At 39.4% G+C, this 27492-nt stretch overlaps 1 protein-coding gene and 2 non-coding genes across 3 annotated transcripts; all 3 read left to right on the forward strand.

Annotated features, from left to right (window-relative positions):
* Positions 1–12747: 12747 nt before the first annotated feature.
* On the forward strand, positions 12748–20602 carry ddx54 (DEAD (Asp-Glu-Ala-Asp) box polypeptide 54). The gene is made up of 20 exons (XM_072371798.1): positions 12748–13013; positions 14012–14138; positions 14228–14298; positions 14382–14570; positions 14715–14764; positions 14858–14899; positions 15001–15096; positions 15187–15308; positions 15463–15524; positions 15785–15916; positions 15998–16208; positions 16307–16438; positions 16558–16779; positions 16886–16959; positions 17040–17252; positions 18945–19093; positions 19193–19306; positions 19415–19522; positions 19645–19733; positions 20031–20602. Exons 1-20 carry the CDS (start codon positions 12894–12896, stop codon positions 20294–20296), a joined length of 2589 nt encoding a protein of 862 aa, XP_072227899.1. The 5' UTR covers positions 12748–12893; the 3' UTR covers positions 20297–20602.
* Positions 13143–13214, forward strand: trnac-gca (transfer RNA cysteine (anticodon GCA)). Its single transcript has one exon. It is a non-coding gene; the product is annotated as a tRNA-Cys (tRNA).
* On the forward strand, positions 17923–17994 carry trnac-gca (transfer RNA cysteine (anticodon GCA)). Its single transcript has one exon. It is a non-coding gene; the product is annotated as a tRNA-Cys (tRNA).
* Positions 20603–27492: the final 6890 nt, after the last annotated feature.

A 27492-nucleotide genomic window follows, 5' to 3' on the forward strand; every position in this document is an offset into this window, starting at 1 on the left:
GGAGTGTATTACAAAGAAAAATTGCAGTAATATGATATTGACATAGAAATAGATGGAATTGGAATAGCCTCATAAAAAATGCAAGGGAGGGTGATATTTGGTCTTGTGCAGGTTACCAGTGATCATCAACTTTTTATGAGTCAAAAACAGTTTCATATTTGGACTAATTACTATTTCTTATGTGTATGTAGGCGACAAAATTATAAATCTGAGATGCACAAGTGTTCTGTATTAGCCTAAATTGTTATTTATTATTTGAGACATGCTCTTTGTGGTTCTTTCCTCATTTTTCCAGGCACATTAGGATTTTGGCATAGCGTCATTAAGCTCTTTCTTTTCAGATTTATGTTAATCATTTAATGTATTTTTGTGTGATATGTTTCAAAGCTAACTTATGATGATGAGACTTCCACACATTTTTTTTTTCATTCTTTCAAAATTAGCTGTCGAATACAGCAAGTGGAAGGCAATCTCTTTGAATCCTCTTTAATCTGGCTAATGATGATGTTATAACCCCAAAGATTGCATCCGCAGTCCCAAATCTTTATCAGAAGAATCTGCACTGACTCAGGTTTGAAGTCCACCGAACATGATAAGTGGTGGAGAAGTGCACTCTGGCTGCAGCATCATTGCCTTATTTTTAAGAGATTAAGTTGTACCACTTTTAAAGCAAGTGGCTTTGCTTTGGGCTGCGATGACATCTTCTCTCCTGTCCTTGAAGACTCAGCTTCAGGAGAGAAACCCCATCACAAGCTGTGATCTCAAAACCATGTCTTTACCACCAAACAGACAGTTTGTGGTGGAAGCTGCTGCAAAGAGAAGACTTGACAGAATGATGCTAGTTTTTTTAAATGAATTTGCCTTTTCAGCTCAGAAATGAAAGTCTTAAAACACATAGTGATTTGCCAAAAAAGGTTTAATTCCTGTCCTACTGGGAGAGGAGTTTGCAAAGGTTTGGTCGTAACACAATGCAATATAAAAAATATTCCAACAGAGCTAAAATTCTCCAAAGAATCCTTTCATTTTCAGCTTTCCCTCTTTCGCTGTGCAATTGTCTCACTTCTCAAATGTTAAACTCTTATAAGAAAGTAAGGCTAAGCCTAACCAGAACAAATCCACCGGAGCTTAAAGGGATTGTCTTGAATTCAAACCGCTCACACACCTGTGCTTGCCTTCTGAAAGCCTATCCATATAAGATGGAAGATCAGCTTTGGCTGAAACCAATCCTTCCTCTTTATCTGTGCAGGCCAGTGGACTCGTGTGAGGGCAGAGAACGGGATTCAGTCTCTCGCTGCCTCTGCTCTGTTAAATAGCCCACCAAAAGCTCCGATGGAGCTTTCAGGAGCAAACTAATCCTTGGCAAATGCTCTTATAAAAATCACTTTAGAAATCTGGTGGAATCAATGTAAAGCCTTGCAGGGACACATGAGCACATGCCAGTCTGTAGGGGATGTGTCATATTCCCCTGTTGGTGACAGTAAAAAATCTCATAAATACCGCAGTATTTCATTAGAACAAGATAATGGTAAAAAACAATGAAATTGTCATTGACATTTGGCTAAAAAGAGTGATTTATAAATGCACTGTTCTGTGCTGTTACACACGGCCCTCATGAAACATTGAAAAGCTGCCTGCTATGAGCATTTATCAACATAATGAGGCTACATTAGGGAGACAGTCAGGTCCAATGAATGGTACAGTGCAATTTATTACGAGCCTACGCCAGTTCCTCTCCCAGGATGCATTAAAAATGTTGATTAACTCTGTCAAAGCTGTTGTGACCTAAATCTAGTTTTACTCATTATTAGAGTACAGAGTACATGCAAAACTTCTCCAAAAGGTTTAAATCGTAGTACTGTTTTTACACTTTTATGAAAAATATATTTGTATATATATTTTCATCAGTATTAAATAATGCTTATAATGTAGTTTTAATCAGAAACAAACAAAGTGCAGGAGGATTTCTTTATTCAAGAATTCTAAATAGGTAGGTAATACATGGCGTGCTTTTATGGTTATAAGCTTTATGCTATTCTCTAATATTTGTCTGGCAAAGTTTTTGCGATGGTTCTTTGTTATCTCAGATGCTTGATTACGTGGATTTTTCAAGTTATTCCAGAAATATAATAGTTTTCCTCAGATATAACACTGTTTAAGACTGAAAGCGTTTATTTATGTGTTAATGCAATCATCTGTATCATTGACTGCCTCATTTACTGACTTTCACGGATGTTGCTGTATCATTAAACAACCTATCATTAACCAGCAGGAGCTGACTTTACCCTGGTGTCTGGAGCTGGATTACAGCTTATCTGACTCACATGAAACACTGGGGTTCAAATAAAGCAAAGCAGCATCTCAGCACACATAACCAACTCATTTTCTTTCCGTTTGGATCCTATTGAGATGATGCCTACGGCCAAGCAGAGTCAGGTCAATCATTAGTGCTCTATAGGGAAATTTAGTTTGCCTCTTGTATGGATATTACATTTTGTTGTGAGACATGGATTTGAATTCCCTGGTCAATTACAGCCAGAACAAATGCATATTATTTGGAATCCGCTTTTAAGATATGGCTGTTCATAGTGTGCTCTCTTTTGCTTTTGGGCTATATTGCTCACCGTTCCGTTTTCTACACTTCCACTTATGTGCTACTTTATAATTTTGCATATGTTAAAAGTTGATGTTTACAGTTGCTGTTTTTTTTTAAATATATCTATTATCTTAACAAGTTTACATCATGCCATCGATCGCTTGTAAAAAGGAGGCTGTAAGGGAAGATCACTGTCTGTGATATTGTTAGTGCTCAGTTTCACACGCACTCACACACACACACACACACACACGCAGCTTACGCATATGTCTCTGAGCACTACAACAAGCAACATACATTTCAAAATGCATCCCTCTCACCTTGTGCCAAGCAGAGCGCCCAAACCAAGATAAATCCAAATCCGTACACAAACCAGTTATGCAAAGTCATGGATGCAGCACAGGAGTGGTGGTCAGTGGTCTGTGCTGAAAGAGGAAAAGATTTCCTCTGCTTACATCTAATATTCCACCACACCAGACAGAGAGAATTTTTTTTGCAGAGATCCTTCTTTCCAAATCCTAAGCAGCCCGACTGTCTCTCTCCACCTCTGCCTCAGCGAAGCCCGCACACTGTTTGAGTGAACCGATAGCGAGACTTCAGTGAGAGAGAGAGCCAAACAAGCAGTCAGTCAGCTCAGCAGCCAGTCAAGCAAAGAGACAAGGGGGAGGAAGGTGCTTGAGTGAAGGAACTAAATAAGAGAATGTCCTCCTCAGTGGTCTCCTCACGTCCTGAGAGGGACAAGCTTTTGGAAGTAGCTGTTTGACTGCGAAGAGGAGAAAAAAAATCTCTCATGTCACCCTCTGACGAAGAGAAAAATGAAGAACCACCTTCTGTCATCATAGAGATGAAACCAAACAATAAAGCTCTGAGTGTGGCTCTTTTCCAGCTGGGACAAACACATCAATCAGGATTAAATCCTAATTGATAATCCATTGCTTCTAATAATAGCCCAATCACAATGCCTTAAAATCCCAGGCACTAAATGGGACGGTAGACCAGCGGTTTAGGTTTGGGTGCATCTGTCTGTCTGTCTCTGAGTGGAACCAACGCCAAAGGACTCTCAAACGCACAGACACACACACTTTCCGAATAGGACAGGTTATCCGTGCTTGTTGTATCACTACACTCTCTCACAGGGGAGAAAATTCTATCTAATCAAGAATTAAAGACTAAATCCTTTCTTAGAGACTGTAATGCCAGAGGATAAGGCTGGCTTTGTGGTAAGCCCTCATTCCATCCCCAACCAAAGCAACATATGGTCTTGCCTGATAGATGGCAGCCAATGATGACTATCACTCCTATTAAGACATATTTAGAGGCAAGTGCAGATTTTTTCATATTACAATGGAATGTAGAAAAACTCATTTTCATGAGAGCTCATTTACAAAGCAGACAATAGCTAATCACGTAGCAGAACATCTTCTTGACACGTTTCTGCACACATGTGCCTGTTGGTATTTAGAGGCGGGTGCAGCTGTGGGTTTGTTGCCTCTCAACTTTGGCTTTCGCGTATGTTTGTGTGACTGTGAGAGAAAGTAAAACAGAGCAAGGCAAATAAATGCTAGCAGTGTGTACTATCTGTGTGAGGCATATGGGTCATTTCACTCCAACTCATTTAAGTTTAGGCTATAGATTTTCCAGAGAAAATGAAATTGAAAAAAAAAGATTTTTTTTTTCTTTTTAAATAAGTCTCGCGAATCTCTAATCTTTCTCATGGTTTGTACAGAAGATGATGAAAGTGAAAAATAAATGGTTCTTTTCTTCTGATAATTCAAAAAAGATAACAGTCATCGAATTTATATGCAACTAACTAATCCCCCGTTTTCTAAAACTTCTCCACTATACTTCTCAATTTCTTGCAACCAAACATTGGTTCTTTATAGTATCAGGGCAGCTCTACCTATAAATTGTTTAGTTATGCTGAAAAAAGCAGACAGACGTTGCTTTATTTTGCAAACTACTTGTTGTTTTATGCTTCCATCTTAACTTATACTCCAAGGAAGAATAGATCTTCTTCATATGTTAATGGGAACTTCGTGTCTCCATAAAGGGCAAATAAAAATGAGCAACTTGATATAACTATGGGAAAATGTCACTATTCAGTCCAGAGAAATGGAGGTACAGTTCTGTAGTTTTATGGAATGAAGGATTTAGATTTTTCTTTTGTACAGCTGCCGTCATTTTTGTACTTAATAAAGTTGCCAGCGAGTGTGGGTACAAACCAGGTAGAAAATCCTTGATGTCGATGTCATAGTAACAATACATATCTATTAGATAAAAACCTTCTAACCAAGAATACAGCAGCAGAAAAAAAGAAAAAGTTCCAATTTGACTGAAAAATGAAGGAATAATACAGCTCCATTTCAAAGCAGTCTCACACACCAGTATGTGTAACAGCTATGTTGGTCCAGAGCACAAAACATACAGTTGCAGTTTCACCTTTAAGACTCTCTCTGAGCAACAAAAGTTTTTTACACCTCTGTCTCCTTTTCAAAATGATAACATGACCACACTTTGCATTTAGTGAAAGAGTTGCTCCAAAAAAATAAGCTGTGTTTTTCAGTACTTTAAACTGACACAAATGTGATATTGCACATATATGTTCAATACATGCTTGGAAGGAGGCAGGAGGGAGTGGATGGGGCTGTTTCACCACAGAGGGCCCACTTTGAGTCCTTTTAGACCTAATATTTTTTAACAGCTTTTCACCTTTCACAGGCAGTTAGGGTTAGGCAAAGAAAAGACATGTGTGATGAAGCGATTGATAAAAGAAATACATGGTTAGACTTGAATTCTAAAAAGCATGTGGTTGTGGTCGGATTGGATCATGTCACCTGGATGCTACCTTGAACAAAAGACTAGGCAATAAAACATCATCTCACCGTTTCTGCATCTTTTTTTGTTACATTGCCACATCTTGCACACATGGACAACTATATCATTCAGCTGTCATCTTGTGAGACGGGGCTGTCAGTTTTCATGTATCTACAAAGAAAGAACACACTTTACCATAACACAAGAGTATTCAAGTAATCTTGGATATATCACCAAGATACTACTAAAACTGACGTTTCAAGCAGAGAAGTTATATTTATCAGAATCTATGAAAGTCTTTTTTTACACGCAAGACTAAACAGCATAACAGCAGAACAATATAAGAAACGTGCAAGAAATTAAAAACTCGTAAAGTTATTCACCACTGAAACTGGATTATTCATGATTCACACAGAAAATGGCTGACTGTTAGTGATTTTGTCACAAGTAAAGATGAACAACAACTGTTTGATGTTTTGTACAAAATGGTTCAGAATTACACAGTGCATAAGGTTTTTTTTCCATTCAAAGGGCTAAACTATAAACACGTGTAAGGAAAAAAAATATTTTGGAATGGAGATTTAGGATGTTGCAAGATCCGATTAACTTAACAGAAAATATTGAATTAATGTAGAAAATGCATGAGAACAACCAGACAGTGTTGGAATGTTCCATAATAAGGTCACGATGAAAATTAAGAATGAATAATAAAAACAAAATGAGGTTAGAAAAAAGCTGTTTGAAGCTAGATTTAGAAAAAACTCCTTTGGGTGTGTGTCTTTGAACTCCAACCTTGAAGTAAGTGAGTTCATGCATTTTTAAAAATGTTAAGTATTATTCGGCTAATTCTAAAAATGACACCACATTATGCACGCTTGTTCTCAAGCACATGCATACGTGCAACTCACTGTTCCAGGATATCCAATTGCTGCGAACAGGGGTAATGAATCTGTAATGTGAAATTTTCTTTTTGCACTAACACAGCCGAACTGAATGCTGTGAAGCATGAAAAAGCAGCCCTTGTAAAAGTCCCAGTGCTGATGTGCACATATAATTTTTGTCCCAACTATTTTTTCTCTCTCCATCTTACAGTCCTTATTCATTTATATTCCGCTGAGCTGCTTGAGCCTTTGAGTGATAAAACCATGAAAAAGGGGGAAGGATGAAGGATGAACTTGGAGGGGGAGAGAAGGTCCAGCAGCACCACAATGATGAAAGTAAGTTCCCCAAGCTGCTTCTGACTTATCTTACAATACACAATAGCTGCCTTAAATACCCTTGAAGTCCCTGCCGGTGGCTACTTTAGAGTGACAGTGACAAAAATAGGGAGGACTACACGGCTTTAAATACTTGATGAAATTGCAATTAAGACACCAGAAGAAGAACTGAGCTCGAGGCTGTGCAAGCAATGACCAAAACGAAAAAAAAAACCCAAGGATGTTAAGAGGAAACACATTAAAAGTTAATTCTGCTCTGTGAGCTTTATTTCGGGCATCTGTCATTGTGCATAAACCTCCCCTGAAATTATACAAAAAAATTAAGCTGAAAATGACCATTACGTCTTATCTGCTAAACAGCTGGGTCTCTGCAGTGATAATAAGTCATAATCTGTCAGTGTTTGACCATGTTACTCCACAATGAGGAAAGATATTCTGGTGGCCATGTCTAAAAATGACATTAAGAACTCTGATAGGTGAAATCTACATGCCTCCGCAGTTTGGCTGGTGTGTAAGGGGGTCTCTTTTGCTGGCCTCTGGGGACAGTTTTTGTACATTTGTCATAGGTCCTACGATTATTGACTTATTACTGACACTAGCTGTGAGATTAACTGCCAGAGTCTTGAAGGGAAACTGCCTTTTAGCAACCACATTATGAAGTAATTGAAAGTTTGACCAAATGTATGTGCCTCTGCAGTTTTACACCCAAAGCCGGATACTACTTATACAGCAAATGACATTTCTGAGCAAAGGGCTTATGGATCAGTTGTAGAAATGTAAGCACTTTTGAATTTTGCTTTATTGCACTATAAAATGCAAGTCAAATAATAAATGATTTCCTATTGGAATTAGGAATCTTTGCTTATTTATCACATTATTTATTTATCACACACCATTTGCACACACCCGTGTTTTTAAAGCACAATATAATGTAATTTATTGCTTTGCATTAAATAAGAAGGAACACATACTTCAACAGATACATCATTATGTATAATTTCTTCTAATTAAGTAGTGTGTGATTGACCGTTTGTGCAGGGTGTTTTCAGAATGCTCTGCACCAATTCTGCATTCCATGATCCTGTAATAAAAAACGTATAAAATCCTGGTGACATTGCGTGTTACTTTTCTGTTAGAATTGCAGTTCGGCCCTAATGAGAATTTCCATTCACAATGCTACGAAGGTTACCATGGTGTTTGAATCCAGGGTCCAGAGGAACTATTGAGATTGCATAAGTCCTCTCAAGCATGCAGTCACTGCTTCATGCAGCGTCTTAATAGCCCATGGCATCTTAGAGTGGCACAGTCCAATCAGTGAACACATTTTGTGCGTGGCTGCTCTGCCTCTTTGCCCAAGGGTAAAAGCCATGGTGCTCACTCCATCTGCTGCTGTCACCAGGGTGGCACTATCACATTTACAAAGCAATGCCAGCTCACTAAGCCAAAGGTCTTAGGTCTCCTTTGCCCCTCTGTTTCTCTGCTCTAAAACTTACATTTACTCACCAGGTTAGCACATTGGCTGCTGATTCAGATGCTTGTATAGTATATCAAAGCCACAGAAATGTATTTTGCACATATTTATTCTCAGTAATTCTCTAACTCCACAACAGTGATATAATCTTTTCATAAGATTCAACTCTGAAAACCTGCTTTTTCCTTTACAACCTTTTAAAATAGTCTGGGAAGCTGTTATCAGATTTCAAAGATTATGTTTGCCTCTTGGATGTACAGCAGCCTGGCTTGGTAAATCAAAGAAGTGTTTGAAGGCTTGCTGGAGGGACTTGTTTGCCTGAGATGTTACAGTACATCAGTCGTAATGCGAAATGAGATGTTTGTACTATTTTTTAAAAGGCCCCCTTAACCCAGAGCCAGCTTTTTGAAGCAAATATGATATTTGAATCAGCACAGACAGGATGGAAGAATATTTAACTGCTACCCCATTTAAAAGCTTAGCTTTAGAAACCATCAACTCCATAATCTCTTAATTTAAGTATTCCCCTAAATCTTCACGGTTTAGACGCAACATCTGGTACACTCACATATCTTTATAAAAATCCAACCTGAGACATATTGACATCTGTCTCCCTAATGACTTTCATTCAGTGTCCATTTACCCACTGAGTGCTGGCCAAACTGTGTGTTTGTGTACAAACTAAAACCATGTAATACAGCTTACACTGCAGAGTTTTTAATCTTCAGATATTCCTCTGCATACCCCCTACATTCCTGATTTTGCCGATTTCAGTCCATATGCACACAAATCTAAAAGTCAACACAAATCAGTACTGAAGTATCTAATAAGATCTTATTGTTTTAAAACTAAAGCACTTGACATATCCAAGCTGACTGTCAAAGATACCAAATTATGCTTTTTTTGGGGGGTGGGGTGTTGTTCTTCCCTTTCTTTTAATAGGTTATTTAGTTATTTTTGTGCTACACTTCTAACCATAGTTTAACAGTCCATATTGAGGGACTCTTAAAAAAAAAGCAGTTATCTTGCAGTGTTACATTACCTTCTATTCCCGGTGGTGCACTGTTAATAAAAGATGATCATTCACATTATAATTGCATTTAACTAATAACTATGCACTGTTTAGCATGCAGCTAAGATGTAAAAGGTGAAGCCAATAAGGATTAGCCTCTGAAATGTAGAAACTCCTTGGGTGTCATAAAAGAACAGCTGACTTGAACTCCAAAACAAGCCCAACAGCTTGTCATATATGGACTATGGACAATATAGTTATATATTATTATATATGGACTCATGTATGTAAGTCACATCTTAAATGCTTGGCTAATTCGTGTATGGTCACTGATATGGTTTGGCCATGATTTGCCAGCTGACCAATCAGAGCTAACTGGGCTTTTTGGGAAGATGCATGAGCTAGAATGTAACGTTTTGGACAGGCTGTGAATATGGTTCTGCAATGACCATTAGGAAACAAACGGAAACAAACTTGTTTTTAACTTTAAACCATGTATCAGTAGTTAATATTTGTTTTCTTGTTTTGTTCATTTAGCTTTCCCTGTGATTCCAGTGAGTACCAAACACATCAGTGAAAACATTACCTCACCTCATAGATAATTAAGGAATTTTAAAAAGAAATATCTTGATTGGCTCGTGTGGAAACAAAGCAGTGGAGGAACTGAGAGTTGAGTCACTGCCAGTAGCTGTGGAGGTTGACTTGAAAGCACATTCGTGCCACCACCTGGATTTTTGTTGCTCCCTCTTGAGACTACCACAAGCTTCCCGTTGCTCGCGGCTTTCTATCTTCATTCTGTCAGACTTTATCTCCAAAATCTCCAAGGTAGCTGCTATAGGTGACTTGCTGCACTTATTGCCTGTGAGTAAACCCTGCAGCTCTCTTAGTTTGCTCAACAGATTTAGTTCCTGCCCACAGCTGCCAGGCTGTATGAGAGAACATTGGCGCCATTAGCTCCAGGCCGTTGCCATGGTGTTGCCTTATTTATTGTACATCAGCTCACTGACTTCAAAGAGTGCAGAACACATTTTGGTTGCCATATTAGTGACACTCTTATCATCCAAAGGACACATTGAAGTGTTTAAAAATGAATACGCAGCTGTTTTGAACAAAAAGAAAAATGTGTTCTAACCCAAAACTGCTCTGACCAGTGCAGAATGTATACACTGGATTAAATTAAATAAGTGTATTCCCATGGGTGACTGTATTCCCCTCAGGTAGATGGAGGCCTGGAGCCTTTTTTAAAGTATTCTGCTTTGGTTTTCTCAAACAGCAGCATTCATTTAGTTAAATCACATAGGACATTAAAGACTTTTGAATGAAATAATGTGCAAAATTGTAGATTATAGGAGACTCAAGATCAACTATATATCTAATGTATTTATTCTGGACTATTTCCAACAAAATCAGACAGACAAAACAAGCAATAAACTCTTTTATTTTAGCTATTTTATTTTATGTTTGATCCACTTACAGACTGATTCTGCAGCATTACTTCTAAATTAGGGAAGTCCAAGTAAGCTTTGATTTAGGATGAGTTTGAATACAGGGAGACCTCAAACTCAATAGCATTATTTTGACAAATGACTTGTAGTAGTTAAGTGCACGTGTAGTTCATGTGGCATTGGGAGAGAGAACCCTAAAATTAGCACAGTACAAATGATGAAACCTGGAGATTCTGTCAAAAACCTTTGTGCAGTGAAGTAAAGTCAGTTTTTTTTTTTTCAATTTTGAGAAATCTTGTGAATTTTTCTGGATTCCTGTGGCATAAATATGACAGTTGTCACACACATGGTTAGGCTTTGCCTGCCAAAATGTCCCAGGCATTCACCTCATGAAATGTTACTCAACCGATAGACGTGCATTATTTCTTGGAGCTATGAGTTTTGACTCATAAATAGTCATCATGCAGTTGGCATTTTAAAGCAAGCATTTTAAAGCAAGTTTTTTTTTTATGTGAACTTCTAAGAATATTTTTTACATTTTAAAATGTTTTTAGACTATAATATATGAGACGAGTTTAAATAGATAACAATTTTCTTCCCTAAGAACAGGAAACTGTCACCGGTAGTTGTGAAAGAGAATTCAAGTTATCCCTTTTGGGACACTGTGCACTACTAACATGACAATGACATATATGATTGCACTGTGAATGAGACAGGAAACTGGATTTATAAAGAAAATATTTAGAAATGTTTAATTTATTCAAATCATTACAACAATAATTTCCACACCTCAAATGCTTTCTGTTGACCTGAATTGTTCTTCTGTACATATTTTTTCAAATCTGTGCATTTGGGTGCAGTTCATTTCAAGAGAACAAAAAAGAAGAGGACAAAAAAATGAAAACGTTACCATGACATCATGCTCATGAAATATCCGCAAGGATGTGAACAATACTTACAGTGAACCAAGATTCAGTTATGAGATATCTTTGCCAGCTTTCAAAGCTATAAAGAAACTGCTGCCTCGTGTTGTCTTTCTCTTAAACAACTGTGCACAAGAAGTCTTCAGAGGTGCCTCAATTATTACAGGAAATGAATAAAAAATCAATCAATTTACAGATAGATGACTCACCATTGTCTGACCAGTGATGATAATAAGATTATACCTAATAATCGGATTTTAAGAACTCAGCACCAGAGTCTCAAATCTGGATTTTGGGATGTTTTTTTTAAGTGTTCATCAAAGCTCACAGGTTTCAAACTAAATAATAACATTTTGATATGTACTGATTTATATATTTTAAATCATGTGATGGAAAAACCAAGTACAAGCATTGTAAGCAAGGATGTACATTGAGCCTTTTAAATCTGTGCCAGCATTACAACATGAAAAGAGGAAAAATGTCCCTCAAGTTAAAAGAACAGTAAATTATAATGACATGTTGATTTGTTTTACGAGCACATGGAATCCAGCCTACTGAGCCATGCTGAAAATAAAAAATGGTCAACAAAAACCTCAAGAAAGTACAATGTGTACATGGAAAGGGATTTATTCCCCATCTGTTGTTTTGCAAGCTGCACTTTCTTGAATCTTATTGCGACAGCAAGAGATTAGATTGCCTCAGTTGGTACAATATAAATATGGGCTAATTAATCAAAGCAAAAATGATAATGATTATAATAATAGAAATAATAACAACAACAATATTAATAAATAAAAATAACAATGATAATCAATAGTTGTAGTGATGTTGGGTATGGGATGATATTGTCAAATGATGTATCTGCTTTTGTCTGTGCTTTGAAATACTACTAACTAAGTCATCAAATACAACTGTAAGATTTGTGTGGGTTTCTGACCATGTTTTAGGTGAAGAAGGAATTATTAAGAAAAAAATTGAGTAGTTGGGAGTGCAGGGTCTGCAGAGTTAAATGGGAAAAAATATCTTATCTTGACAGTAAGGAGAAGGACGCAACAAAACAGGAAGCAAAACCAGATCATACATGTGTTTCCGCTCCTATAAATACATATACCTATGTTATTACCTAGAAGTAACGCAGTACAATAAGTAATGCCCAGCAATAAGTCGAATAGAAGTACAAAATGCCCTTTTAATAGCCACATTCTCCGCAGCACTAGATGGCAGGGTTGAGCTGCAAGCCACAAACGAAACGGAAGTAGAAGACGACAAAAAAAGGAAAAAATACTACACGTGTTTCCAATATGTCTGCCGACCTGGATGCTGTGTTTTGAGATGATATGAACTATTTGGTGCCGTTTTAGTTGTATCTGTACAATAAGGTTATCAAGTGAAGGTTGAAAAAAGATAAAAGGGACATAATGGGCCAGAGAAAGAAGAAACTGACGAAGAAGAAGAGACATACAGCCAAGAGGGAGCAGGAGCCTGACTCTGACAGCGGAGACTTTGAACTGGCTGCTGAAATTAAGGACGATGATTCTGTAAGGAACATAAATGTAGAAACAACATGTTTGTGTATGGCATTATGTAAAAAGATTAAGATTTTCAAAGGTCGATATACCATGAAATAGTCACGGTAAACTTCGCGAGTAGCCCTAAAGGTAATAGGTGGGGGTATAGCTCAGTGGTAGAGCATTTGACTGCAGATCAAGAGGTCTCCGGTTCAAATCCGGATGCCCCCTAAGAAAAGTTACTTTATTCTTTTTAAAGAAATTAACAGTGTAAGTCATTATATGCAATTTCGCCACTGGACTTTTTAATAGCAGCACCCTTTTCGTTTGTTGTCATTGCTAGTGTAATTTTGTATTGCTTATAGTACCAAGTTGTTAGATCTTCCAGCTCAGTCTTTAACGATTATATGGAGATATGTGCAAACTTGGGCTTTAGTGTAGTGATATTGAACGGCATTAAGTTAATGTGATAAAAAAATCTCCCTACAATGTGGTCTAGTACACAACTACCTCTAAAACACTGACCTCGGAAATAGACAGGGTAATGGAGTTGGGTGGTTGCAAAATGTCACCATGAGCTTCGTAAAGATGGAGACAGAGTTGTTTTTGAACTGCATTTCACTATAGTTGAGAAATCAGGGACATGCTGTGACAAAGCGACAGAGAAACCAGTCCACATATTCATTACATGTAGGCTAAATTACTGGCTGCATTGCATTTTTTTTTTTATCCGTGTCTCCAAATAACTCCCTTATAATTGAATGGTACTGCCAAAAGAAAGCACCTTTATCCTGTGTATAAAATGTAGAATAGAATTTGAATGACTTAGCTCCATATTTTTGTTGAATATACGTGTGTATATGTGGATATTTAAGTGCAGGGTGTTACAGTGTGAATGTGCTTTGTTGTTCATCTATGTTGACCTGCACCTCTTGCTCAGTGCCAGCTCGGATGGCAAGATGCTTTATAGATGAAAACTGCATTCAGAGTAGATTTAGTTGAAGTGTTTCACACTATTTACTTTACAGCCAGGGAGGAAGCTGCCGCGGTTCCCAGCGGCTTCAGACTGCTTGTCAGATGTGGAACCTGACACCAGGGAGCTGGTCAGAGCCCAAAACAAGAAAAAGAAGAAGTCCGGAGGGTTTCAGTCCATGGGTAAGTGAGCAGAAGGGAACCTGGGGTCAGGTCAGATCACCCGTTTATCTCCTGGCAGCATAGGTTAACTCCATTTTGTGTCATTTCAGGTCTTAGCTACCCTGTCTACAAAGGTGTCATGAAGAAGGGTTACAAAGTTCCCACACCCATTCAAAGAAAGGTAAGTTAGTGTCACTTTTTGATTCTGTAGTCAGACTTCCGTGACTTCTGATGTTGAATTCTGTTGTTGACCACTTTCAACAGACTGTACCCTTGATTCTGGATGGAAAGGATGTGGTAGCAATGGCTAGGACAGGCAGTGGTAAGACGGCTGCCTTCCTGGTACCCATGTTTGAAAAGCTGAAGGCCCCTCAAGCCCAAACAGGAGCCAGAGCCCTCATCCTGACCCCCACCAGAGAGTTGGCCCTACAGACCATGAAGTTCACAAGAGAGGTTAGTCAACTACACTCGCGGGTGTTTGCTTTCACTTGGGTTTTATGTTTAGTCATTACATGGATCAAATCACAACACATTGTAATTATTCTTCAGCTCTGCTCCCGATTGACCTATTTTTTTCTTCTGTTTGGGATGTCTTAGTTGGGAAAATTCACCGGCCTCAAGACGGCTTTGATCCTCGGTGGAGACAGGTGCGTGTCGCCTCTATTATCTTATACTGTTAGGTCAAGTTCTTGTTGACTTTTAACCATGGAGTGATGGTCAGAGTCTCTGCTCTTTTCCAGAATGGAGGACCAGTTTGCCGCTCTTCATGAAAATCCTGACATGTAAGCGTTTTGCCTTGGTGTTAACTGGCGGAAGTGCCGATTCCTTCCATCGATGCACTCCATTGTGTTGAAACCTTAATCTTTGCCGCCCTTTTTCTCAGAATCATCGGCACCCCCGGTCGTCTCATGCATGTCATTACAGAAATGAATCTGAAGATGCACAGTGTGGAGTACGTGGTCTTTGATGAGGCTGACAGGTAACAAATCAAGCTGCCCAGTCTTCCGTGTAATAGTGTAACTTCACTTTTTCCGTGTGTGTGAGCTTATTTGCAACTTCCTCCCCTCAGGTTGTTCGAAATGGGCTTTGCTGAGCAGCTTCAGGAGATCATCCAGAGGCTTCCAGAAACCAGACAGACTCTGCTATTCTCTGCCACTCTTCCCAAACTTTTGGTGGAATTTGCAAGAGCGGGTGAGATCAGCAGTCTTTAAACATGAGAAGATCTTTTTTTTATTATTCTGAAGAACACTGAATCAGTCCCAGTCCAATCATCTTAATGATCTTACTTCAACAGTAATATTGGTGCTTGAAGTCCAAGCTAACTAGAAAAAAAAATGTCTTCCAGGGCTGACTGAACCTGTGCTGATTCGCTTGGATGTGGATTCTAAGATCAGTGACCAGATTAAGGTAAGAAGAGGATTTTGCTCATCAATCACATCAAAGTTGGCAGCCATTGCTTCATATTCTGGAGCACTCCTTTCACAGAAAGGTTGAAATATGCTTCTTTTTTTTTTCCTCTTAATCCTCTTAATGCAACATCTGAGCGGATTATCTGAAATGTTTGCAAATTCTTAACCCAGAAATGACTGCCTCTGGAGCTTATAGCAAAATCCTGGCTGCGTGTGTTCGACTTTCTCCATGTTTTATTTTCCCTCGTCTTCCGTCAGCTGTCGTTCTGCCACCTGCGGGTGGATGACAAGCCAGCACTGCTGCTGCACCTCCTGAGGAATGTTGTGAAGCCTCAGGAGCAGACGGTGGTCTTTGCTGCCACCAAACACCATGTAGAGTACCTCAAAGAGGTGAGATAACAACACTAGAACAACAGTGTGTGTATTAAACAAGAGCTCTGATTGAAAATGTACTTTTGTTTTGATCCCCAGCTGCTGACCTTAGAAGGCATAGAGTGCGCCTACATCTACAGTGCCCTCGATCAGACTGCCAGGAAGATCAACATAGGGAAGTTTGTGCATCGGAAAGCCATGGTGCTTATTGTGACTGATGTTGCAGCTCGCGGTATAGACATCCCCCTGCTGGACAACGTCATCAACTACAACTTTCCCTCCAAGGCTAAGCTTTTCTTGCACAGAGTCGGTTAGTTGTTTTTGCACTGAACTAGTGTCCTTATCTGTTCTGAATTTAGAAAACGATCAGGTTTTTTTTCATCTTCATCTACTATCTTTTCCCATCAGGCCGTGTGGGGCGTGCGGGTCGCAGCGGGGCGACATACAGTATGGTTTGTCCAGATGAGATGCCTTTTGTCTATGATCTCCACCTTTTCCTTGGAAGGCCTGTTCAGTTTGCCACACCTGAGCACACTCAAGGTTCAATTTTAAAAATGCTCGAACGGATGACTGACCCGATGGCTCTACCCATCTACAGCTTCTTATATACTTAATTCATTGCTCTATCCGTTGCACTCACTGCTGTCCCGTTCCTCCAGATTCAGACAGCGTGTTTGGGAGAGTTCCTCAGACCATCTTGGATGATGAAGGTTCTCACCTGGTCACGGCTCATGAAAACTCCCTGGACCTGCAAAATCTTTACCGTGTCTCCGAGAATGCCTACAAGCAGTACCTCAAATCCAGACCGAACCCCTCCCCAGAGTCGATCAGACGGGTCAAAAACACAGACATGTCCAACATGGCTGTCCATCCTTTGTTTGGTCAGTTTGAGGAAGGATTACCAATGACAGGAAAAATTCTTAGCATCGATAATGATGTTCAAATGGCTGCTTGATTGATGTCAACATTGGGTTGATTTTATTTCAGGCTCTGGTTTGGAGAAAATGGAACTGGAGCGCCTTCATATAGTTGATGCCATCAAGAGCTACAAATCCAAAGCAGTAAGTAAGATGCAGATATTTCACTGAAGTGGAATTCCCCGTAAACCTGTGGTGAAAAATCTTCTCTTCTTTCGATGTAGACTATCTTTGAAATCAACTCTAGCAGTAAGACATCAGCCAGTGAAGTGATGCGGACCAAACGCTCCAAGGATACACGGTTGGTGGACAAATTCACCAGGCATAGAGAGGACCTGGCTGCAGAAAGCAGGCTGCATCAGCCTGTGAGCGCCGCCGCCGCCACTGCTGACGGTGACTTCTCAAACATCACGGCCAAGGAGGAGGATGACATTAAGGTAATAAAAACGGATGCCTCTGACAAGGCTCCATCCTATGGGCATAGAGAAGTGTCTTATGAGGCCTTCTGAGATCTGCATGCGGCGCATAGATGATACAGCCCTGAAACTAAAACCCTTGATCAAATTTGTGTTGTAAAAGTAATTTAAATGAAATCGATGTTAAAGTTGTTAAAGTTAAAGTGGAGTTGTCTGATGTTCATGAGTGAAAACGGCTTATTTTCTGGTGACGCCGTTCTTTTGTGGAAATCACCACATGGGCTAAAAACAATTGTACGGGAACAGAGCTCACAGCTGCATCAACATAATGCAGGTTAAAGCAAACGTGCAGTGAAAATGGTCTGTGGAAAATACATATAGAGGCAAAATCCAGAAAGTTTTCTGGGACAGAGCTGATTTTAAGAAAGAGTTTGGTCTGACGAATCAAAACTTTTAATTCTCACTTTTTTTTTTTAAACCCTTCACGCTCTGACCTCCGGCCTAAAGCCCCAAACCGTTAAGCAGCTGAAAACCCAGCATGATAACCGTTTTGCTCTAAAAACACAGTAGTTGGTCTTTTAAGTTCTCAAATTTGTACAGACTCTTGTTTAAAAAGGAGCTGATTTAACATATTGGTAAACATGCTTCTGGTTGCTAACTGAGCTTGTTCGCACCCCATTTGCTAACAGGTGGGGGTATAGCTCAGTGGTAGAGCATTTGACTGCAGATCAAGAGGTCTCTGGTTCAAATCTGGATGCCCCCTAAGAAAGTTACTTTATTCTTTTTAAAGAAATTAACAGTGTAAGTCATTATATGCAATTATGCCACTCGACTTTTCCACGACTTTTTAATAGCAGCACCTTTTTCGTTTGTTGTCATTGCTAGTGTAATTTTGTACTTCTTATAGTACCAAGTTGTTAGATCTGCCAGCTCAGTCTTTAACGATTATATGGAGATATGTGCAAACTTTGGCTTTAGTGTAGTGATATTGAACTGCATTAAGTTAATGTGATTTTCTTAAAAAATCTCCCTACAATGTGGTCTAGTACACAACTACCTGTAAAACACTGACCTCGGAAATAGACAGGGTAATGGAGTTGGGTGGTTGCAAAATGTCACCATCAAAACTTTTAATTCTCACTTTTGCACTTTGCATTAGTATTTTTTAAGGTTTCGGAGCACACGTGTCTCCCTGCAGATGTCTTTATCAGGAAAGGTCTTACGTATTTAAGCAAGACGGTTTCAAATCACACTCTGCATTAGTGACGATATGATCGTCAGACGTGTCAGCCATTGGAAGCATTTGGTATATTATAGGGCAAAAATATTGTAATGGAAGGCCAAAACCGTTAAGCAGCTGAAAACCCAGCATGATAACCGTTTTGCTCTAAAAACACAGTAGTTGGTCTTTTAAGTTCTCAAATTCGTACAGACTCTTGTTTAAAAAGGATTAAACATATTGGTAAACATGCTTCTGGTTGCTAAGTGAGCTTGTTCGCTTTTATATTTAATAGCAAGTTTGTATTTTTTGGTTCTTCATTTACCATGGATGATTTATTTTTTTGATTTTTTTTTCTTGCACATTTGGTGTTAATCGTACATTTAAACAAGTCTATCATTACTGCTGGATACCATTTACTCCCAAACATTTTTGATATCATACACTGAACTTTTTGTCCGGTCTTGACGTGTAATTCACAACATTTCCACCAGGGGGTGTTCTCAGAGGTGGTTGGTGTTAAGAGAAGAGGTCCGCAAGAAGATGGGGAAGAGCGTCCAAAGAGCAAGAAAATCAAGCAAACCGGCAAAGATGAGCAGTATTACATCCCTTACAGACCCAAAGACTTTGACTCTGAGAGAGGGTGAGGCGGGAAACATCACGGTTAGATTTTTTTTGGAATGAGTACGATGCAAAAGGCAGTGTGTTTTAACCCATGATGTCATGTTCTGTGTGCTACCAGGTTAAGCCTCAGTGGAGAGGGCACTCATTTCGAACAGCAGGCGTCCTCTGCTGTCCTCGACCTCATGGGAGATGAGGGTGACAAGCTGAACCAGCATAAGAATATAATGAAATGGTGAAAATTTAAATGTGCTCTCCCCGTCGTAGCGCTTACCGTATCGGACTCTTCGCGTGTCTCCGATTTTGCGATTTCGTGTTATAACTTGGTGACTTTTTAACATAGGGATCGTAAGAGGAAGCGCTTTGTGCGAGAACCGGGAAAGGACGGCCATAAGAAGATCAGAACAGATGGCGGCCAGGTCATCTTTAACAAGAAGAACAGGAAGAACTTGTATCCTTTCAACAAACACTCTCTTTGTGACCATCACCGCTGCTGTCAATGCTTTTTTCTCTCTGACTCTTTCAGTGATTAACAGTGTTGTGGAGATGTTGTATTACTTAACAACTTGTCAGTTATGAGGAGTGGAAGAAAAAGTACAAAGTCGATGATGGGTCTGGATCAGATGGAGAGACAGAAGGAGGAGGAAGGAAGCCAGTTGGAGGTAGGGCAGCGAACTGAAGTCTCACATAGTTGTTATGTGATAATCAGTATGCAGTTATTTATTTATTGTTAAAGTAATTAAATAAAGCTCTCTGATTAATCGGGCTCTGTACGCCACTGCGGGAGATTTTAAATTAATCGAAAAGCAATTAAATTGAGCTTTCATTTAAGGGGTTTAACTAAACCAATTGTAACCATTTGTACACACACACACACACACACACACACAGAGTATTTTCAGGAGCTTAAATGTTATCAGACAAAGTGAAGGCATTAATCTCTTTCGTGTACCTCCCAGGTCGTGGACGGGGCCGTGGCCGTGGCCGCCGAGGCCCAAGCTCCAGATCTTCTGCTCCGAAAGTGACGCCCGGTGGTCGCAGAATACGCTCAGAGCTGAAAACGAACGTGCAGATACTGAAGGAGCGCAAGGCGAGGGGGAAGCAGGAGTTCCTGCAGGGCGGAGGGATGAAGAGAATCCGTGCCAGGAACAAACAGGGGCACGGAGAGGGGAAGAAGTCAGGCTTTGGACGGGGTGGCCAGAAGAAGGGCAAGATGAGGAGATGAAGAGACTGTGAGCAGGACGTTGCAGAGGGCTGATTGCACCACGAGGAGCTGGTTGATGAGTACCAGTAATGTTCATATTAAGATTTTTCACGGTGGCCTGTATGATTGTGGGTTAAAGGAGGATGAGAATTGGAGGAAAACATTTCCGGACTGAAGAAGTGCATGTCACTGTTTGCCCTCACTGGCTTTTCAGAATGATTCAGTGAGCTGGCTTTGTCTTTTAGGTTTAAACAATGTTTTCACAATTGAAATATGTCTATTCTTATTATTAACTGATAGCCAAATACAGATGTGAATAAGGCAATATCCTGTGTCTTGTCTTCATTTACAGTCAGTGTAATTTTTATATGGGGCTGCACGGTGGTGTGGTTGTTCCTCCTGGTTGGAATCCCTGCTGTGTGGAGTTTGCATGTTCTCCCTGTGCATGCTTGGGTTCTTTCCTCTGTTCAAAAACATGCATGTTGGGCTCATTTATGATTTTAAATTGTCCATGAGAGTGCATTAGTGTGCATGATCTCATTAGTCTGTGTTGGCCCTGTAATGGACTGGTGACCAGTTCAGGATGTGTACCCTTCCTCCTCCCAGTTTTAACGAGGAGAGGCTCCGGCCATCCCACGACCCTGATCGATGACATGGATTCATTTTTATATGGGAAGTGTTCTTAAAATCCTCATGGCTCGCAGAATCTTGATACATATTTACATTTTTTTGTGAAAACAGAAGCTAAAAAGGTCAATCTTCCTACCTAAATCAGATTCCACTCATTATTCTTCATCAGCTTTGCTGAAATTTGACATTCAGACAAGCTTTTCATAGGATACAAAGGCACTATACACCCCTGAGCTGAGGATATGTTCTTTATGGGATTTAGATATACAAACTAAATTAGTTTATTTGTGATCGCTGAAGCAGAAACAGGTGCACGTGACATGTTGAGCAATTTATGAACACTTGAAGTAGGGATGCACCGATTGGGGATATTCTGGGCCGATACTGATATATACGATACAACAATAATTGGTCAATGGTTGATTCCAATTGTTATTAATTTTTCCCTTTAAATGAATTTGGTCAATTTCAGGTAAAATTCCTGGATACACCAGATGAATAAGTGACACCAGATAAATACGTTATCCTTGATGGCAATCAATCAGTTTAATGTCGGTCAATATATCTGTGCATCTATAACTGACACATTTTGAACATTTTTGGAGATTGAGGAGTGCTCTTTTTACATTAAGTATCGTAAAGCTCCAAACCCAGATGTCTTTTACTGTAAATGTAATATAATGCATTAAGGGACACCATAATCTCAGCCTTTTAGGTGTAAGCAGTGTAGATTCAGTTTTAGTGCTTACACAAAGCTTTAGCAAACGGTGATGTTTTCACATTTTGTATAGAAAGTCACAAGATGTCAGTTGTCCATTATTAAAGTTTCCATTTAAACTGAATATTAGTACCTTATGTTTACCTGTAAAATTTTTATTACGTTTTGATTTTTATTCCTTTAGGTATTATCTTTTGCAGCTTGATTTGATTGAATCAATCAAGTGTCGCTGTTGATTTGTACATGACATAAATAGTCACTATTTAAAAAGTACTTGGGAAGTACATTCATCAGTGACTACATAGTTACAGCTCTGAGGTTTTGTGCATTGTTGGTACTCCTACATCTAAGAGGTATTACATTAGGATGTTTTCTGTCCACATTTCAAATGACTGGCAGTCAGTCATCTGGGAGAGGAGAACTGTGTCACATCTTTAGCTGCAATGTAAGTGCAAAATAGAACCACATGTACACTAATCTCATGTTTAAGAGCAGCGCTACACTACACAATGAACACACGGGAGTCCATGTGGACTTGGTTACAGTGCCGTGTTCTGTGTTCTGATGATACAAACAACCTCCCCCCAGTTATTAATGGTTGCTCTTGCATCCTTTCATAAAACACGCTGTCGAGGAAATGAAGCAGCTTGATAGAATCTTAAGAAAGAAGTCTGAATTTAATGCAATGGCGACTGGTTTTAAGATTTGATACAATTGATTTTTCAGTTTTCTATGTATATATTTAGATAACACAAAAGAGTACATAACAATGTATGAATATGTGCAATATGTCCCACAGTAGTAATGCAGCAACAAAACAAATGTGAATTTTCATATGATATGTATTCCTTTAACTCCCCATAACTGTCCATAACTTTCACGTAATCCGGATAACGACTAGACAAAGAAGCCATTCTTAGAAACCACATTACCCCCTTGGCTCTAATTTTTAGAATTACTTCATTATAATCTATTATCTGGGAAAAAAAAACAAAAAAGAGAAAAGATTGAAATAAAAATGATGTGAACCCCTAATTAGTTTAACAAGGGATGTACTACAATAACCTGACCTAACAAGTTTTTTAACAGCATTATTTTTTTTTGGGGGGGGGGGCTTTTATGCCTTTAATGGATAGAACAGTAGAAGAGAGACAGGAAACAGAGAGAGGGGGAATAACATGCAGCAAAGGCCGACTGGTGCGGGTTTCAAACCGGGGCCAACTGCAGCGAGGACTGTAGCCTCTACACACGGGGCGCCTGCACAACCCACTACGCCTCCGACCATCCCACAGCATTATTTTTTATTATAAATATGAAACAAGAGCAATCAAGAAAGACAGCCTGACAGACAAGTCAATGAGTCACTGGTCTTCATCAAAAGATAATTAAGAACTGCCCCGTCACCAGCAGCAAGCATTTCTGTGGATAAATAACATCCAGAGAATTTGTGCCGTCTGTCCCAGAACTATCTGAGACCAGCTCCAGGAGTGCAGGACAGTATGCTGACTAAGATATCAGTTAATCCTCAAGCAGAGATACTGGACCACAGTGTGCCTTTACTTAATATCCCATCTTCTGTGAGCCTCCTCCCTCCCTTGTCTGTCTGATGGCCTAACTCCTGGTCCTGGCACTCTCTAGTGCTACAGGAGCTCTCCAGTCATCAGGAACAGCAGCTTTATCTTTGTTTAGTTTCCCAGGACTGACACAGCATCCACTTGAGATATGACAAAGAGCCTGAGCATCAGAATACTGCTGCTCACGTAACGGTGGGATATAAATGTTGGATGGTGTGTGTGTAGAGAGTTTGGCAGGTCTAGAATTTACTCAAAAAAAGAGAAGTTTTTACATAATCAGTGAACCATTTGAAAAAAATACACAAATCCGTGTTTGCAATAGCCCTGGTAATTGTTTTACAGGTCAACTCATTCCATTTCCCCACTTGTCTCTTTGTTTTGATCCTCTGAGGCTCATTAGTTGATTCTTGTTCTAACAGCAAATGTTTTACACCAATATATTCTCAACATCATTCAGCGATGTGATGCCAATTACATTCAATGCTAAAAGGAAAGCAAATGCTTGAATAAACGACAAAATAAGATGAAGTTAACTGCACATACCAAAAACTTTACTGTTTATAGATTAAGAACCATGTAACCGTTGATTTTTGATGCACATGAATTTGATGATACATGAACTGCTTTGATGTAAGTTTGGAAAAATGTAAAAAGTCATGTTAAACACATGATGTGTGAATGGGCTAAATGAGTGGTTCGATTTTCCCCAGAGTTATCTCTTTAATCCTAATCTGTTATCAGGCCAATTATCTGTTTGCAGATGCATGTGTGTTATGTGTGTTTCGTTCTTTCCCGAGGAGCCGTGGCTGCAGTCTGGCTCCCCTCTCCTCAGTTCTCTGTGTGCTCCCTCTGTTGATAAGATTGCTGCCCTTTCTCAGGCTATCGCTTGTATGGCCGAAGGCCACTTGAGGAATGACAGAGCCAACATGACAGACATTAGCCGCTCTGGCCTCAGCACTTCCCTTCTTCTATGGAGAAAACTGCTGACAACACATTAAAGGTGGGGTCTCCTCAATAGGGTGGTTCTCTCATTAGTTTTTTTTTTTTGAAAATAAGGCGATATTGGGTCAAACTCTGATTAGGTGGTTTTATTGTCAAATTGTAATTACAGTGCTGCGGTTTTGTCTTTGGAAACTCATGAAGATGTTTGGAACAACCTGCCATGCAGAGGCTTAGAGGCAACCGTGAAATTAGCATGATCAGAGAGGGACAGTAGTGGCTGGGGCTGTCTCAGGCCAGAAATTTCCTGATTAAAAATGGAAAAATGGGTGGGGGTTGTATTGGTCGTAAGCCATTTGCAGTGAGTTGAAAAAGAAACCAGATGGGCAAAATTATCTCACCAATCTGAATTCGTAAAATCTGAAATTTCTGTGATGATGTGTGACAAGATGAAGTTCAGAAGTTGCAGTAAAGATGCAAAGCCAGTGTGATAGAAGATACACTTTATGAGACATATTCTACTGCTTTTCTCATTTTTTGTTTGCACTCGCTGTATATCAACTTGCGTGCTGTCATTTCCAATGTAATGTAAAAACCTACCTGCCACGCTTCAGTGAATCCTGACAATTCAAACCCCCTGACCCACAGCACGCCAACTAAACTACATGTGCTCTTCTTGACGTGCACGCTATCTTTAGGTGCCCTCCTAATTATTAATCATTAGTTTGATATGTTTGGTGCTTGAAATGACAAGAAAACAATTCACAGACACCACGCTGATGATCATTTTGACATGTCATTTCCACGAGTGTAGATTTGAAAGCAGTCAAGTACAATTAAAGATATTTTAAGAATATTATTCACAAGTGATAAAAACCGTCTGCTGTCTATCTACAAGTATGCCTCCTGGAAAACTGTGCAGCATAAAATTAAAGCCCTGCCAATTGTAACCTAAAGAATATATTTTACTGCCAGAGGGCTGTGTTTCTGCTATGATCTGTTGCCGCTGTCAAGCTGTAAATCTGAATGCACCCAGAGGGAGGAAAGAGGCTTTTCAGCGGGGACTATTAGATCTAAGGCAAGCTGCATTGCTAGGTTCACTGTAAAAGTAAAATACAGCCAGCATACAAAAACCCCCCTTTTGCACATCTTTTTTAGTAGAACTAAACATCTCTCCATACTATCTTGTTTGCTAACTCTTTGTCTGCAGACCCTGAAAACAGAGGTTGCTGGAACGTGTGTGTAGTCCATAGTGGAAATAACTCTAAAGAAATCCTCTCTATTGATTTGGCAGAAGTCTTTTAAAGTGAAAAAACAAACCATAGCCATTACTCTGAAATCTCCACGCTAATGGAGACGTTTTTTTTTTTTTAATGTGACCGGGTGAGAGAACATGAGTTAGTGCTGTGGGTCATGCTGGGAGGGGAAACATGATGGCATGCATGCAGCTACAGCCCAGCAACCCCCTGGATTAGGAACCAGTGAGGGTTATTTTGGGGGATGCTCAGTCAGAAAGCCCTTATAAAGAGGTCTTCTCTGGGTGGGTGGAAAGTGGTTTATCAGCTACACTGTCACTCCTTGATGGGGCCAACTCGTTTGCATCTAGTCAACACCTTCCACCTTCCCATTTCTGGCAGACTTGAGTCCTCGGCTCCCTGAATCAACCCATGGCCTTAGAATACATATTTTTCATTGACTGCTGCTCATTACAAAGCAAAATATTTCATGCTGAATTGATGTTTTTTTTTTTTAATCCATGTCAAGTTTTCCTGCTCCTGCTCCATGTAAAGTGATTTCATTAATGATTAACATGGGCAGAAGTGCAGCTTGCTTTAACCATGTTCCGAGTGATAAACTAAAAAAAAAAACAAAAGCAAAGATGGAATTCCACTTCCTGGTCTAGGTTGTAAAATTTTGTTTGAGTTTGACAACTTAACCTGTTGAAAAATGGCATTACCACATCTTTCCGCTCTTTTTTTCTCCTTCCACACATCTCTCCTTTACTTGTCTAAGGAATGTTTTCCCAGACTCTCTTTTCACCCTCTGTGAGCTGTCTGTCTCTCTGTGGCTACGCACTTCATTTGTCTTGTCCAGGATCAGAGAAACACTGAAAATCAAAATAATCACGGGACACTGAGGCAGTGAGAGCGATTAAGACAAACCCCAGCTAATAAGATCAGGGTTTGTTAACTGGAGTTCTTGAGAAGACAGCCACTCCACACAATTATTCTAAAAAAACACATTAAACTGGTATTTCAGGATTTATGATCAACAGTAAATCCATTCTAATGAATTAATTATATTTTATACTGCAGGGTTTTGGAAACTTATTCAAGTGTGGGAATTTATGCGCAGCATTTTCATCTCATTAACTGTGATAAAAATGTTTTTGAAACACATTTACTCAACCAAAAAAAGAAGGGAAAAAAGCTAATTAGGATCTCTATCTCAACATTACATAATAAAAACAACTGTACCAGAAAGGCAGAGCAGAAGAAGTTTCTTAGCTTTTGTGCCAAGGTTTTGTGTTAATCTGCGCATTTCAATCCAATCGGAGAATAAATTCGTACAAGTAAAGTTTTCTTACATATTTTAAGATAGTGTAATAATTTATAATTGATCTTTCTTTGGTTATTTCTTGAACAGAATTTTCTTTTGTCTTTTATTCTCAATGTCACACGAAAAGCTGTCACATCCTCATTCGCTGCTGCACATGACCAACTAACCAAAAGATGGCAGTATAGCCTTTGACCAGGGACTGACAACAAGGTTTGCAAACCAGTGATCTTTTTTCACTGAAGCTCTGGCTGCTGGCGAGTGTCTTTAAAATGACCTTAGTGTCAAAAACCAAGCAACTGTCTACAGCCGAGAGCTTATGGATCTGTGTGTATTGTCATCAGTGATTTGCTTAAAGCTAACAATATGCAGGATTATTGAGAGATAACAAAATTTCTTTAGCAACATTATGCTGGTTTGAGAAGGTAGAACTCTTAATACACACACACACATATATATATATATATATATATATAAGTATATATGTATGTTGTGCTAATAGGTTTTATATTTTATTTTTGGTGTGTATAAACGTGGCAGAATGCACATAAACCCTTAAACGTTTATGTGACTGAAGAGGGGATGAAGGTGGTGTAACCTTTTCCATAAGGAGAACTAAGAGCCGTGATTGGTTGAAGACTATTCTCTCCTCTCACACTCCCTCCTACTTCCTCCACTCTCCCTCACACCAGATCCTGGATGGCATGCAAGGCCCTGACCACCGCCGCAGCATGGCGCCACGGGGGTACGGCGTTTGTGTATTAGTGTCAATGCGCGTGTGTGTATGGTGTGTGTGGCGG

This window comes from Leuresthes tenuis, unplaced genomic scaffold (assembly GCF_036924035.1).
Source record: "Leuresthes tenuis unplaced genomic scaffold, fLeuTen1.0.hap1 SCAF_19, whole genome shotgun sequence".
In the NCBI taxonomy this organism is placed as follows: Eukaryota; Metazoa; Chordata; class Actinopteri; order Atheriniformes; family Atherinopsidae; genus Leuresthes; species Leuresthes tenuis.